This window comes from Lampris incognitus, chromosome 12 (genome assembly GCF_029633865.1).
Source record: "Lampris incognitus isolate fLamInc1 chromosome 12, fLamInc1.hap2, whole genome shotgun sequence".
NCBI lineage: Eukaryota > Metazoa > Chordata > Actinopteri > Lampriformes > Lampridae > Lampris > Lampris incognitus.
Window position 1 is genome coordinate 10,448,037 of NC_079222.1, and position 16,349 is coordinate 10,464,385.

Below are 16,349 nucleotides of genomic sequence, written 5' to 3' on the forward strand. Positions count from 1 at the left end.
CTTGCTGCCGCCGCGACCCCGCCCCGGTGAAGCGGCTGGTGACGAGACGAGACGAGACCTTTAAAAACAACCACGGTTGAGTAAAGTGCTCAACAAATCCAAACTAAAAAAACAAGAGAAAGTAGAAAAACAAAACCAAACTAAGCATGGATGAGTAAAATAAGATATAGCAGGCATGACAAGGCACAGGATATTCACTAAAACATGCATAGGCGATCAATTGGATTCAAAAGCGGAAGTAACAAGAGGGTTTTGAACCGGGATGTGAATCAGTCAGCGGCAGGAGTATCAGGAAGACTACTGCACAGTCTAGGGGCTGCATAGCAAACACATAACCCCCCCCCCCCCCGAAACTTCAGCCTTGACTGTGGACTAGCCAGCATGTTGACTATCCCACAGCCACTTCCCATGTTGGTGATAATTAACTTTTAGCAGGTGCGATGTGTAACTTCTAACTGAACGCTGACCTGTTTTGTTCAGCAGCATGCGTAACAATTTCAGATTCAAACAACAGCAACAGCTTAGTTTTGTGTAGCGCCTTTCAAGCAAGCAAGAAAAACAAATTCAGATAGTAAGTTGGGGTATATTGTAATGTATATAGAATAGCGTGTGGCTATTCTATTTGTCTCTGTCTTTTCAGATACTACATGTTGTCATTTTTCCTTTCTGGGTGTCCTTGTTTCACTTGTGGTGACTGTCCCCCTCTCGGAGAAGCGATGCTGGCTGGTTGTTTAGCTGATCAGACGTGCAGGAGACGAGGGGGACCGGCGGCAGCTGTAAATTTATAACAGAAACTCTGTGCTCTTGTCCTCCCATAGATCAAACAAGGGGACGGAGTTATTATATCTTGGTATTTAACAAAGATGGCCTTTGCAGGTGGAGACTGAGCTTCATTTGGAGATTGGCTCTGTCTAGGACACACTGGCATGCAAATTCCCCGTGTTGTACGCCAAGCCTGGCGCGGAGGCCTATTCCGTTGCCTACCAACACGGGGATCGCCGGTTCGAATCCCCATGTCACATCCGGCTTGGTCGGGCGTCCCTACAGACACAGCTGGCCGTGTCTGCGGGCGGGAAGCCGGATGTGGGTATGTGTCCTGGTCGCTGCACTAGCGCCTCCTCTGGTCGGTCAGGGCACCGGTTCGGGGGGGAGGGGGAACTGGGCGGAATAGCGGGATCCTCCCATGTGCTACGTTCCCCTGGTGAAACTCCTCACTGTCAGGTGAAAAGAAGCGGCTGGCGACTCCACATGTATGGGAGGAGGCATGTGGTAGTGTGCAGCCCTCCCTGGATCGGCAGAGGGGGTGGAGCAGCGACCGGGACGGCTCGGAGGAGTAGGGTAATTGGCCAAGTACAATTGGGTTAAAAGGGGGGGGTCCACAAACAAGAAAAAACCCCAAAAGACTCTTTTAATGCAGAACTCTGGGGGAGTGGGGGCCTGTGAATCCTTTATTTTGCCTTAACTACCCCCCTCATTCACTCAACCACCCTTGCTGGTTACCATTCATGTTATGCTTCAGAGATGCAGAAATGTTGCCCGTTGTACCCTTAGATAATATGGACTGTGCAGACTCCATGATCCTAATCTTGAGGTGTTGCTGCACGTTAAGCCCGTGAAGATGTGGTGGAATATACGCTACTTCCAAAATGTATCACCAAACACTTTATTTATCAAGAGATTCACTTTGCTCTCGCATCTTCTAGGTTTTACAGTCAATCGCTGGCCTCAGGAATGTCTCTAAATATCCTTACACTTCTGACTGATGTCCAAATCGTCTTTGTGCACCCCCCCCCCCTCTTCTTGTCCCCACCCAGCATCTACACCCACGTCCTTTGAAGGGCCCTATGGGAAGATCGTGTACCGCGTGAGAGCAGTCATAGACACGCCTCGTTTCTCCAAGGACTACAAAGTCCAGAGGCCCTTCTACCTACTCAACGTCCTCAATCTCAATGACGTGCCCGACATTGAGGTGAGAGCTCGAGGCCTGTTTTATTTTTGGGTGTTTTTTTTTTTTAACAATTGTTGCTTTTGTTGTTTCTTTTTCCTTTTTTTGTTGCTTGTTTTTCATGTCTTCTTCATGTATAGTGCTAGTCATGCACAACAGAATCAGAATCAGTTTTATTTGGCCAAGTATGTGTAGGCCTATACACCAGGCCTATACCAGGAATTTGACTCCGGTTGGTTCCTCCATTACTATCAGTGTACTTACACAGAATAGACATACAGCTGAAACAAAAGACAACAAGGTAAACATAAACACTTAACTACTATGTACAGATATAGATGTAGTATATAAAAAGTACATAAGGAAAAAGAAAAAAAAGAATGACAGTGCAATGGTGCAGAGTGCAGAGATGCTGGAATAAATATGATATCAACAGGGTATTTTATATACATTTATATATATGTGTGTGTGTATGTGTATGTGTGTATATATTTATATACATGAGGCAGGTTGACATGACAGAATATGCATGTATACATCATAGATATATTACAGCGTACTTAGATGATTGTTGATGATGATATGTTAAAACTCTGCTTAAACTACAGGATATGTAATTTAGCATCTGTAGGTATAGTGGACAGTGGGCGGTGCTACAAGTATAATGCACCAGGATTGTTTCTGATACTGGGTAACTGTTTTAGTGGTTCATTTGAATGACAGGAAAGAAACTGTTTTTATATGTGGTTGTTTTGGGGTACAGCGCTCTGTAGCGCCTACCAGAGGGGAGGAGTTGGAACAGGTTGTGACCAGGGTGTGATGGGTCTGCAGTGATGCTGCCGGATATGGAGGTGTATAAGTCCTGAATGGAGGGCAGGTTGGCACCAGTGATTTTCTCTGCAGACTGAAGTGTCCATTGTAGTCTGTCCCTGTCCTGTCTGGTGGCCGATCCAAACCAGCCAGTGACGGATGTGCAGAGGACAGACTGGATTACTGCGGTGTAGAACTGAATCAGCAGTTCCTGAGGCAGGTTGAACTTCTTGAGCTGGCGGAGAAAGTACGTCCTCTGCTGGGCCTTTTTGATGATTGTGTCTATGTTGGATGCCCACCTTAGGTTGAGTATGATGGGGAGGCAGTGTTGGGGGGGCTCCTCTTGAAGTCCACTGTCATCTCCCCTGTTTTTGATTAATTTTCATGTGTTTTTCCTTGCTGCTTTTATTTTGATCCTACCACATTTGTCAGAACCTGTGATTGAAAGGTGCCTTGCAAATAAAGGTTTACTAACTTAAGATAAATGGCCACTCCGCCGCCGTGTGCTGAACACTGAAGCATCAACACATATATGTACAACAGGGGTAAGCACAGACCATAACTGGAAGTGAACCTCGTTAACCCTGTGATGTCACATCCTGTTAATAGTATAGCTCCTATGCTGTTCCACTATACCACAACTCTCCATATTTAAAGTAAAGGTCAACGTCTTTACATGTAACTGAAACACATCTTAAGAAAAAATAAACATTCAGGGGGTGTCAGGGTGGCGTACTGGTCTATTCCATTGCCTACCAACACTGGGATCGGCGGTTCGAATCCCCGTGTTACCTCCGGCTTGGTCGGGCGTCCCTACAAGACACAATTGGCCGTGTCTGCGAGTGGGAAGCTGGATGTGGGTATGTGTCCTGGTCGCTGCACTAGCGCCTCCTTTGGTCGGTCGGGGTGCCTGTTTGGGGGGAGGGGGACTAAGGGGAATAGCGTGATCCTCCCATGTGCTACGTCCCCCTGGTGAAACTCCTCACTGTCAGGTGACTCCACGTGTATCGGAGGAGGCATGTGGTAGTCTGCAGCCCTCCCCAGATCGGCAGAGGGGGTGGCGCAGCAACCGGAACGGCTCGGAAGAGCGGGGTAATTGGCTGGAGAAAATTGGGGAGAAAAAGGGAGGGAAAAATCCACACACAAAAAAAAAAGAAGAAATAAACATTCACTGTTATTTCTTTCACGGTACGCCGTCTCAGACAAACGTAATGTTTGTTCAGCCGTCTGAACCGGTTGGAGCAGTCTTTATTTCCTCTTCTTCACAGATTCAAGGGCCCGTGAAACGGCGTTTAGAGCACTGAAAACTTCAATGGTTTGATGCATATCAGAACATATTGCTAAAGGAAACTGAAATTTGTGTCTCGAAAGAAGTTGATGTGATAAAATCATTTCGTGTACAGTGTCTTTGCTGAAAATATGATTGTAGATGACACTCGTCAGTGTAGTTCGATAGTTCACTGGCGATGTGGGTCGAGGAAATAAGACTGAAAGTGGCAGAGTCAAAAGTGCTGCGTGTCGACAGTGGTCGGTGAGCGGAGCGACACTGGATAAAAAGGATAGTTGCTTACTAATCGTTTGCATTTGTGGACCAATCCCCATTTCCTTTATATACCATTACGGTGTAAACTGTGAAGACTCTTCCTCGCTAACTGGCTACGGCAGTGAAACTGAACATGTTAACAGGATGATTTAGAGGCAGAGGGAGAAGAAAGGACTTAGAAAAGCTTTTCAGCCTCCATTTATTTGATTAGGCTTTACTTTACTTATTTGATTTCAGGTCAGAGGAGGCTCTAACTCTATTTTCCCCTTAACTCCCATGTATTGCCCATCATACTTGGCCTTCCCATCATGCACTGTCATCATTTGTCATGATGTCACCATGGAAGATTGGAGCGCGAATTCACGTCTGCGGCGGCCTCACCCAGTACTGTCCAGGCAGTGTATTTGTCCACGTCTGCGTCTAAGTTTGTGTCTTTGTTTGATGGCTGAATGAGCTGGCGCCGGATCAGCTGGGAGAGCTTGGTCTGCTGTGTCCTGTGGGCCCAGGGACCACGGCCCTGCCTGGAGCTGTGCCCGAAGAGGAAGCACCGAGGGCGGTCCGACAGGGTGTGGAAGCGGGGCAGGCTAAGCTAACTACTAGCCCATGCTGACCGGCAGTTCCGATAACACCGAGGGTGGTCTGGCAGCGGCCTCGCCTGGTATTGACTGTATTTTTTGGTGTCGTCGTGTGGAGTGTGGGGAGGTGTGTTGAAGGTGTCTGGCTGGGAGAGCTGGTGTTGGATCGGCTGGTAGAGCTTGGTCTGCTGCGTCCGGTGGACCCAGGGGCCATGGCCGTGCCTGGAGCTGCGCACGACGAGGAAACACCGAGGGTGGTATGACCGGACGCGGTAGCGGGGCAGGCTAAGCTAACTGCTAGCCCATGCAGACCGGCAGTTCCGATAATACCGAGGATGGTCTAGCGGTGGCCTCGCCTGGTATTGACTGTGTTTTTGGTGTCGTCGTGTGGTGTACAGGGAGGTGTGTTGGAGGCAGTGTTGTAGTCGAGTAACTAAACCTCGAGTCCGAGTTGAGTCTCGAGTCCCCAGTGTTCGAGTCTGAGTCCCCCAAAGTAGAGTCTGAGTCAAGTCCCCATTACCTGAGTCTGAGTCCGAGTCATCAAGGTTGAGTCTGAGTCGAGTTCCAAGATGGGCTCCAGTGCTCCACTCTGGCGCCATAAAAAAGCTGACATACAAATAAAAAAGGTCGAAATGAAACAAAAATGACACAGCTGTCACCACTTCAAAGGGAGTTTACTTACTTTGTGACGCAACAGCCAAACAAAAAAAACTAACAAAAACAAAAAAAACAGTCTTTATCAATTAACAAGTCAGAGTCCTCATCTCCAACTTCCGAGTCCGAGTCTGAGTCATCATTGCTAAATTCCAAGTCGAATCACGAGTCCTGAAAATCAGGACTCGAGTCGGAGCCCTGGACTCAAGTACTACAACACTGGTTGAAGGTGTCTGGCTGGGAGAGCTGGTGTTGGATCGGCTGGTAGAGCCTGGTCTGCTGCATCTGGTGGGCCCAGGGACCGCGACCCTGCCTGGAGCTGCGCACGATGAGGAAACACCGAGGGCGGTCTGACAGGACACGGAAGCAGGGCAGGCTAAGCTAACTGCTAGCCCATGCAGACCAGCAGTTCCAACAGTCATCCTGGCGTTCGCTCTCTTGGGCAGTGATTTATTTTGATTTTTTTGATATGTTGGATATATGTGTTTTGTCTTTTTTTTTCAGTTTGGCTATATGTGTTCTTGTAGTTTGGATATGTGTTTTTGTCATTGTGTTGCACTGCTGTAGGCTGGGGGAAACGATGTTTCGTTTCATTTCATGTGCGCAGGTACATGGAATGAAATGACAATTGCTAATTGCTGATTTCCCAGTAGTCTGGCCTCTACCAACAGTAGAGTCTCATCTTGGGATCAGCTAATGTCGTTTCTAATGATAAAAAATAAACATGTGGCGTGGGGTTTTGTCGTCCTAGCGTCCCAATTATGCTGTGACCACAAAGAAGTTCAGCTACCTCCTGGTGAAGACGGGGACGCTAATGCTAAAAGCTCACAGTGACCTGAGGGGATACACTCCTGGTCAGGTCATCAAATTATCCACGGAGATCCACAATAAATCTGGCAGGGACACGGGCTTTGTGCTGGCCAGTCTTATACAGGTAACAGCAGAGTACCAGATGTTTGTGTATTCTTATTCTCATACATGCTTATGCTAATTTCACGTTTTTTCTTGGCCTTATTCTCATTCTTGTTTTATTCTTTACTGTATAGGGCTTAGCAACATATCGTAACAGTGCCGACGTCACATTACGCACGTGTAATAGTTATATTTAGATTAAAAACTGCAAATATTTAAATAAACTGAAATGTCGCTTTCATTCTAGAGAGTGACCTATAAAACCAAACGGCCTGTGTATGACCTCCGGACGGTAGCGGAGGTGGAGGGAGCCGGGGTGAAGGCAGGAAAACATGCAGAATGGAGGGAGCAGATCATTGTGCCTGCACTGCCTCAGTCCGCACTGGCTGGATGCAGCCTCATAGAGACCGAGTACTTCATTCAGGTGAGAGACGTGTGTGTGTTTCCATTAATTCATGCACAAGCCCTCTGATCTGCTTCTATTAGGTCACTTGCACTTCAAAATACAATCCTCTTACTGTGAGGAATATATTTAAGGAGAGCAAAGTTAAGAGAGCAAAATCACTGCAAACCGTGACACTGACACGTCGGACCGGCGGGTGTATTACACGCTTTGGCGTGATACTGGGTTGTCACTACTAATTACAGAGTATATATGGCTAAAATATCCGCAATACAGGTCGCCATTTGCAACATTACTGGCCCCTATTTAGGATGCCGTCATAGTAATAATTATAGTAGTAATTATAAATTCAAGTGCTAAAATGAAGCTTGGCGGAGGCATCTGGGTGGCGTGGCGGTCTATTCCGTTACCCTACCAACACGGGGATCGATGGTTCAAATCCCTGTGTTACCTCCGCCTCAGTCGGGCGTCCCTACAGACACAGACACACAGTCTGGGGACGGGGAGCCTGATGCAGGTAGGTGTACTGGTCACTGCACTAGCGCCTCTTCTGGTCAGTCAGGGCGCCTGTTCGGGGGGGGGGGACTGGGGGGAATAGCGTGATCCTCCCATGCGCTACATCCCCCTGGGGAAACTCCTCACTGTCAGGTGAAAAGAAGCGGTTGGCGACTCCACATGTAATGGAGGAGGCATGTGGTAGTCTGCAGCCCTCTCTGGATTGGCAGAGGGGGTGTAGCAGCAACCGGGACGGCTCAGAAGAGTGGGGTAATTGGCTGGATACAATTGGGGAGAAAAAAGGGGGGGGAGGGGATTATTACAAACTCCGCCAAGCAATTTGGAAATGCTGTATTATTGTCATTGATTGTAGAACTGACAGCTTAGCTGTCCAACGGAGGCATTGCCACAACCCCCTTACAACCAGTATATGGAGGGTGTCGCCGACCATGGAAAAGATGTCAATTAGCATAATATATCCTGACTCCGTGGTCCAGATGGATAAAATAACTACTTATTAATGGAGAGCCCGGCCTCCAGCTTGAACATCAAATCAGAGTATATGCTGCCTTGCCAATATTCAACTTGTTTTTCTTTGTGTCTGTTCAAGGTGTCGCTAAAATCTCCGGAGGCAGTCGTTACTCTGCCCATATACATCGGGAATATCGCTGTGAACTTGTCCCTATTGAGGCCCATGGCATCAGTCTCAGATCAGGCCACATCCATGACCAACCCAGGGGGGGTGACGCCCAGTGCCCCACCGGCGGAGGAAGACCTGGAGGGGGAGCTGTGTCCAGGGAGTCTAGCCAGGGAAGAGATCTCCACCAAGAGTCACTCCCAACAGGACCAAACGGGTCACCCGCTCACCATGTCGCCCAGTGCGTTCAACCACGCTCCAGGTTCAGCCTTACCTCCTGGCCACACACAGACGGCTGCCAGTGACTCCTCTGCTCCACTGTTCTGTGTGTCCACTGGTACAACCATACCTTTCTTCACTGAGGGAAACACCACTCCTGTCCATATGTCCTGTTCCCTCATCCTCCCTCCAGAATACAGCAGCTGGGACTACCCACACGGTTTGTTACTCCTAAATTAATAGGATAATGTATATGTATTTGCCTCTCTGCAAGAAGGTCCGGGGTTCGAACCCCGGGGTTGTCCAAACTTGGGGGTCATCCTGGGTCGTCCTCTGTGTGGAGTTTGCATGTTCTCCCCGTGCCTGTGTGGGTTTCCTCCGGGAGCTCCGGTTTCCTCCCACAGTCCAAAGACATGTGGGTCAGGTGAATCGGCTGTACTAAATTGTCCCTAGGTGTGAATGTGTGGGCCCTGTGATGGACCCAGTGACTGCTGGGACAGGCTCCGGCATCCCTCAACCCCAACTGGGATAAGCGGCTTGGATCATGGATGGATGGATGGATGGATGTATATGTGTGGAAAGAGAAACAGATACACACAACAGGTTATATCGAATTCTGTCTTGACAAAATGGTTGTTGACTTAACTATTACTTTATGCCCTTGTCTTACAGAGCCACCTCCAACTTATGAGGAGAGCTGCAGCAGTGCCAGCTCCAGTCTGAACAGCAGACAGTAGAAGAAAAGTAAATGATGAAGCACGGCCACGCCCACCCACAACCCATCTTCACTTGGAGGTTGATACCCATGGTTGACACCAAAGATTGGTTCTTTGGTGGTAGCCCTTCAAAAGGAGATCATGTCCCATTATAGAATAATGGGATTAATAATGATAATTTCAATTTGACCAAATATCTCCTAAGGCAGTGTCAGATAAAGTGGGTGAAAAAACATTGTGCCTAAAAAGTAACACTCCACCAAACGTTATAGCAAATAATGAATTGTTGGATTCACGTGTTTTGGTGGGTTGGGATTCTTTGTTTGTATTTTAAACAACTGTTGCATCTGTGATGCCGTTAAGTTAATGAAGGCCTGCCAGAGGGTCACATTTGTCAAGGCCAAAAGTTCGCCTTCACTGTAGTGTCGTTCCTAATATGCACCTCTTACTGTGATCTACCGCTCTAGCTCTCATTTCTCCCCCCTGTCACGAGCAGGGCAGGGCTCCCCCTTTGCTTGACGTTAAGACTTGTATTCAGCTGCAGCCATGGATCCTGGTTTGTCTAAAGCCGATCTCTGAGTAAAAGATCTCGCGGGGCGTCCGGGTAGCATAGCGGTCTATTCAGTTGTCTACCAACACAGGGATCGTCGGTTTGAATCCCCGGGTGGGAAGCCGGATGTGGGTATGTGTCCTGGTCGCTGCACTAGCGCCTCCTCTGGTCGGTCGGGGCGCCTGTTCGGGGAGAGACTGGGGGGGAATAACGTGATCCTCTCGCGTGCTACGTCCCCCCGGCGAAACTCCTCACTGTCAGGTGAAAAGAAGCGGCTGGCGACTCCACATGTATCGGAGGAGGCATGCGGTAGTCTGCAGCCATCCCTGGGTTGGCAGAGTGGGTGGAGCAACGACCAGGACGGCTCAGAGAGTGGGGTAATTGGCCGGATACAATTGGGGAGAAAAAGGGGGAAACACCCCCCCCCCAAAAAAAAGGTCTCTCAGCGAAACCTTTGGATTTTGTAGTCAAATACACTGGTAGAAATACAGCAAGTATGACAAAAATGGCAGGCCTATGACAACAATAGCAAAAGAAACAACCAAAAAGGAGAGAAGACTATACCATCAACCCTGTTCAGATATGATTCATATGCATCACATGCATGTTAACAGTATTGTAAACAAGTTAATTGTAGAGGAGAGGCCAGAATCCAAATTAATCAAAAGCACTTTAAATTGCCTTGATGCATGCGCCATAATCCAGGTGGAAAAAATCCCAGAAAATTTAAATCAGCTCATCTGGACACCAATTTTAGTGGGAAAACGTTGCATCGCTCATCTAAACTACTTAAATACCTTAAATTGTGTTTTAAAAGTATTTTTCAAAAAAATGAGGTTCGTGGTGTAGAATTAACTTTTGTCCTACACTGCCACCTGGTGTCAGTTTTCACCACTTGCACGTTTAATTTGCAAACCAAACTTTTCATGCACGATCAAGTTTTAATTGCAGACTTAGGCTCCTATTGCTGCAGCTGTATAGCAGGACATCATTACCGGTGTAGTCCACATCTGCCCCCATGTGGTCAACACTGGAATAACGTTCACATAACCCTAAAATTACAACTGGAACTTGCTCAGTTATTTGAGGTAATGGTCCCTGTTTGTGATTCAACTACTGGGCTCTAGCTGGCTCTAAAGAGTTACAGTTCATATTCTGTCTTTTACTGCTGGATGTTAATGAGATGGTCAATTGAGATCAGATATGTATTGAGGACATCTGATGCAAAAATGTCATCTCGTCTTTTTTTTTAGGCCCAGGTGAGATTGTATGTCGGTGTATGTTGCCTTAACTGATTTCTAGTATTAACATTCGTGCGTTGAAGAGCCTCTGAAATTGCATTTAAATTAGATTATCAACATTTTACTGACTTTACCATCGCATATGCACATTAGCGTACTTTTGACTTTTGCTTATTGTGGGTTCTGCATATGTAGTTTCATGTGAACGTTTCATTTGCACGTCTGCTTTGTGTGATTATACATGTGTTTGGGGGGGAATAACTGTCCCTTCGACCTCGAGTGGTTTATCATTCTGGACAGATACCAAGTCCTCTGGTAATCTGTTTCACTCTCACCCAACATTTATGAATGATTGTTACTCAGAGATGTCTCATTTCATTGTCTGTAATGGGAACTCGTGTTTTACCATGTGCTATAATATAAGGATTGTATGTCTTGTTTTGCCTTTGGTTCAGGCTTAATTTGAAGGCCAAACTCAAATTTGATTTCTGGGGCATCTGGGTGGTGCAGCGGTCTATTCTGTTGCCTACCGACACGGGGATCGCCGGTTCGAATCCCCGTGTTACCTCCACCTTGGTCGGCCGTCCCTACAGACAGAATTGGCCGTGTCTGCGGGTGCGAAGCTGGATGTGGGTAGTCGCTGCACTAGCGCCTCCTTTGGTCGGTCGGGGCGCCTGTTCGGGGGGGAGGTGGAACTGGGGGGGGGGGAATAGCATGATCCTCCCACGTGCTACGTCCCCCTGGCGAAACTCCTCACTGTCAGGTGAAAAGAAGCGGCTGGCGACTCCGCATGTATAGGAGGAGGCACGTGGTAGTCTGCAGCCCTCCCTGGATCAGCAGAGGAGGTGGAGCAGCAATTGGGACAGCCCAGAAGAGTGGGGTAATTGGCCGGACACAACTGGGGAGGAAAGGCGGGGGGGGATCCAAAATTTTTTTTTGGTTTTTTGAATTTCCAAGTGCTCATAAAAAAAAAAAATCAGGACTACACGGTGCTGGTGCTGGTGCTGGCTCCTGGCCTCAGATCATCTTGCCACAAGCACCTAAGCCACAACCGTTACAAGATTTTGGCAGATCACCTGCTTATGCTGCGGTAATCCTCAAAATGTGTATCCAGGCTTCTCAAAGTTATTGTCAGTGCATGCCTTAAACACTCCCACCTCCCTACAGGGTCTTGTGATGGACTTACCTTTTCTTATTGTTCATATTTCCTACTGCTGGGGTGGAAATCAGGACTTTTGCAGATTTTGTTTTGTTTTGTTTTCCTCTTTTCTGTGCCCTGGACTGTGCCAAGTGCACTTGCTGTATATACTAATGTAGCTCCTTAAACACTGAACATAACCCTCGGTATTTCTCTACAACACAACATAGAAAATAAAATCAAAATGTGCAATTCCCGTCAACGCCAAGACTGCTACGGCAGCTTGGTATTCTCAAGCCGTTTCGTGCTGGTTGCCTTTATCAACCCGCTTTCAGTTAGATGACCCCTCACCAAAAGGTACTACAGCTTTATACATTTAAACATGTTTTACGTAAGTGTTCTATCTTTTCCCCTCGCATTTGATGAGTGGTGTGTGATTTTGTATTTTTCTACTTGTAAGCCGTTTACAGCTGTAGCATATACACATGAAATGAATAGCATCTTGGGTCAATAAATGTCACACTTCACCTTGCTGAGCAGAGTCAAATCAAAGTTGTACAGTATGAAAATAAAACTATCTGCCACGTCGCGTGCTGTTCATCTGCGTTTGCAGTTTGGCGTTTGTGATCTACGAGCACACGTGTGTGCACTTTACACAAAATGAGCACCAAGGGTTCAACTTCTCTTAACTCTCACCTCCAAGTAAATGAGAGGGTACGGTCTTAGTTTAGGACTTAGCTTAGCTTAGCTTAGCTTAGCTTAGCTTAGGTCAGGACCCAGCTGAATTAAGGGTAATTACTGTGTAGGAGTGAAGTGTCCATCCATTATCTGAACTGCTTATCCTGCTCTCAGGGTCGCGGGGATGCTGTGTATTAATGCTATCCCAGCAGCCACTGGGCGGCAGGCGGGGGGGGGGCAGCCTGGACAGGCCGCCAGGCCATCACAGCGCCTGGGTGAAAGACATTTTAGAGAACATGTATCAATGATAAATTCTCAGTTGTCCTACCTGCTATATATCTTTCTTGCATGAGTTTATGATCAAATCCCAAGGAAAAGGTTGAGGTCCCATAAAGGTATTTTTGACAAAATCATGGACGACCAAAATAAGCAGGTAGCTAGGTAATGGTTCCTGTAACAATAACGGTGTAAAAACAGTGTCAAATACAACATTGCATGAATCTCCTGCACATGGCCGGATTAACTCACCAGGGGGCCCCGAGGCACGCACATCTACCCCCCCCCACCGCCCCATCAGATAGGCTACGCAAACAATACTAAACATTGTTAAATGTCAAACAAATGCCAATACCCAGCATGGTAGTAGACGCTGTGCCAATCTGCATGGGATTTGGATGGCGACTACAAAGTACAACACAATTTTGAATCACAAAACAAACATGAGAACAGCAGCTCACAGCACCGCAAACATATTGCGAAGCCTTCTCCCCACTTACAACGGCTTACCAACAGGAAATAAATGTTTGTTTCAGACGCTTGGGGCCCTGCATCAGTAGAGACTTTGTAGCTTGGGATGCTGCATCAGTAGAGACTGTAGCTTGGGGCCCTGCATCAGTAGAGACTGTAGCTTGGGGCCCCGCATCAATAGAGACTTTGTAGCTTGGGATGCTGCATCAGTAGAGACTGTAGCTTGGGGCCCCGCATCATTAGAGACTAGCTTGGGCCCGGCATCACGACGCAGGGTTGGAGCAAGCGTCCCTTGTAGGGTATGGTTGGGGATCCCTACTATACCCTTAACTTTTCCATGGAAATGATCATAACCAAACGTGTTTATAGTTTAATTGCTTCCAAAAGAACAAAGACAAAATCTCCACTAAGCTTGATTAAGATATTTTACTGGTGCGCTGAATTGAAACAAGAAAAAACAAAAATGACAAGGCCAAAATGATTAGCCCTCTAACAATTACTAGTCAATTGTGTAACCTTTCTGATTCATAACTGACAACAGCCTCTTATGGTAGTTCCTAACTAGGTTGGCACATGTCTCTTGAGGGATCTTTGCCCATTCTTCCACGGCAAATTGTTCAGCTCATCCAAATTGCGTGGTTTTCGAGCATGGACATTAACCTTGAGCTCCCGCCACAGATTCTCAATAGGATTGAGATCTGGGCTCTGAGAGGGCCACTCCAGGACCTTGATTTTGGTGTCCTTCAAAAAGTTTTGGAGCAACTTGGATGTATGCTTCGGGTCATTGTCTTGCTGGAAGACCCGGCAGTGACCTAAAGCTAGACTGGCAGCAGATTTCTTTACATTAACATTCAAAATGTCCACATAATCTTCTTTCTTCATGATCCCATGCACCCCAACAAGGTTCCCTGTGCCTGAAGCAGCAAAACAGCCCCACAGCATCATGCTCCCACCACCATGTTTAACTGTGGCAACTGTGTTTTTAGGGTTGAAGGCCTCTCCCTTCCTTCGCCAAACAAAAGCAACATCCATGTGCCCAAATAGCTCAAGTTTAGTCTTATCAGACCAAAGGACAGCTTTCCAAAACTCATGCCTGTGTTTCAGATGTTCACAGGCAAACTTCAGTCTGGCTCTGACGTGCCGCTGTGTGAGCAATGGAGTTTTTCTTGGACGATGACCTCGAAGCCCACCACGATGAAGAGCCCACACAACAGTCTTCCTTGAAACATCAAGTCCGGAAGAAGCCAGTTCAGCAACAGTCATATGGAAGAGATCAGGGGATTGTTGTTGACATCTCTGACTATTTTCCTTTCCAAAGCTTTTGAAATCTTGCACTTTCGACCACGCCCAGGTTTGTTTCACAGAATTTGTCTCCGTGTGCTTTGCAATGATGCAACGTCCACAGCTGTTGTAGATACTGTGAAACAGTTGGAAATGGAAGTATAGCCTTCACCCTTAAGATGAGCAACCACTATCTTCTTTCTGAGTTCCAGACTGATTTCTTTACTTTTTGGCCTGATGAAATTACTTCTTATCAAGAATGTAAGAGTAGTCCCTCTCAATCAAGTGTTCAAGTGCCACTAGCCCTGATCACTGGAGTCCCTTGAGTAAAGTTCAATGCTGATTGATTTCTCAGGTGTGGTTTGAAAGTTGATTGATTGCTCAGGTGTGTTTTGAAAGCAAAAAAAAATCACATGGGGGGGCTAATAATTTTGACCACCTCAGTTTTCACTACATTTGGTATAAAGCAAACCTGAAGATTTATTTTACATTCCAAAATGTACTAAATAGGGGCCTTAACATTGATGAATGGTTTACTATGTTAAGTTTTATGACCGATGCAAACATTGGGCACAATTTTAGTTCCATAGTTCCTTGGGGGCTAATAATTTTGACCTCAACCGTACATCATCTGACATTATAGGCCATATAAACCGTCACTGCATAAGGCAATACCCAAGTAATTTAGCAGCCATTTACAACCTGACCGGAACCTTTTGGTAGAGCAGTGTATGTCACCTTATATGAATTCTACCCTGAAATAACTTGGGAAATGTTGCAATTATCAGGTGAAAATCTGAAGATTTCTGGGCTGGGCTAAGCCCCCCAATGTTTCAAGATCCTAACAACGCCTCTAGGTGCACACTTGGGCAATTTCCTTCCCATCTCTTCGCTTTCCCGGATAAACGCTATACTCATAACTCATTCAACGCATTCAACAACGGTGCCCCTAACGACCATGCAGGTAGGGGCATTTTACCCATTCAAATTAGCCGGAGAACTCGTTGCATGACGTATGCTCGGGGGGCGGGGCTAACGAGCGAGCACCATGACTTCGAGACGGACCGAGGTGAGTAACGCGCCCGTCTCCGGGAGGGTTATTTGATCAAATTTGAGCGTCTTGTTTGCGCCGAAAAACACGTGGTGTCCACGCAGTCCGGAGCGCTGAAGTTGGGTGTCGGCGCGTCGACGGGGGAGCCGGTTTGTCGCGAAGTCTCCGCTGCCAACCGGGAGCCCTTTTCGCTTTTTTCGCTGTGGACCGGAGGCTAACTGAATGTGCAGGAAGATGCTCTGCCCGGAAATCTGAATAGTCCGCGTGAGCGCCGCTGCGGGTAGCCTTGCGATCTTAACGGATGCACGGTTCCGGGTTCTCGCTGGTTCTCGCAGCTTTTAGTGGTCCAGGAGAGGGTGCCGACATGTATGGATCGGAGCGAGCGACGCTCCGCGTCGTCCCCGGCTGCCGTTAAGTAGCCGTGTCCCCCCCCCCCCCCCCCCCCAGAGAGACGTGCGAACCGCTGGCTCGAGAGCTAGCCACCTAGCAAGTTAGCCCCGTGCACTTCATTTATTCGAGACGGCTATTTGTAATTTGAAGTTTATCCTCTCAAGACGGGGGGTGGGAGGAGAGAGGGGGGGGTCTCCGAATGGCAAAGCGAACTTGGCCCATTGTCAGTTTTAATGCGAACCGCAGACGCCCACGCCTCGCCGGTGATGGTGCATCCTCATGAAAGCGTGGCTCGGAGGCTTGCAAAGCCATCTCTGTGTATGAACGCACGGCGCCAGCTCCGAGACTCACGACAGGTTTTCCT

At 47.5% G+C, this 16,349-nt stretch overlaps 2 protein-coding genes across 5 annotated transcripts in view; both read left to right on the forward strand.

Moving 5' to 3' along the window:
* The window catches only part of arrdc1b (arrestin domain containing 1b), a 67,641-nt gene extending 55,209 nt beyond the window's left edge, over window positions 1-12,432 (forward strand). Inside the window, 5 exon segments of the mRNA XM_056290660.1 lie at window positions 1,815-1,969; window positions 6,279-6,461; window positions 6,687-6,863; window positions 7,948-8,413; window positions 8,866-12,432. Coding sequence (XP_056146635.1) covers window positions 1,815-1,969; window positions 6,279-6,461; window positions 6,687-6,863; window positions 7,948-8,413; window positions 8,866-8,930 — 1,046 coding nt within the window. The 3' untranslated portion in view covers window positions 8,931-12,432.
* Window positions 12,433-15,608: 3,176 nt separating this feature from the next.
* The window catches only part of ehmt1b (euchromatic histone-lysine N-methyltransferase 1b), a 45,315-nt gene continuing 44,574 nt past the window's right edge, over window positions 15,609-16,349 (forward strand). For all 4 annotated transcript variants that reach the window (XM_056290275.1, XM_056290276.1, XM_056290277.1 and 1 more), the window contains exon 1: window positions 15,609-15,613. The gene's annotated coding sequence lies outside the window, so the exon portion shown is untranslated. The remainder of the gene's footprint in view (window positions 15,614-16,349) is intronic.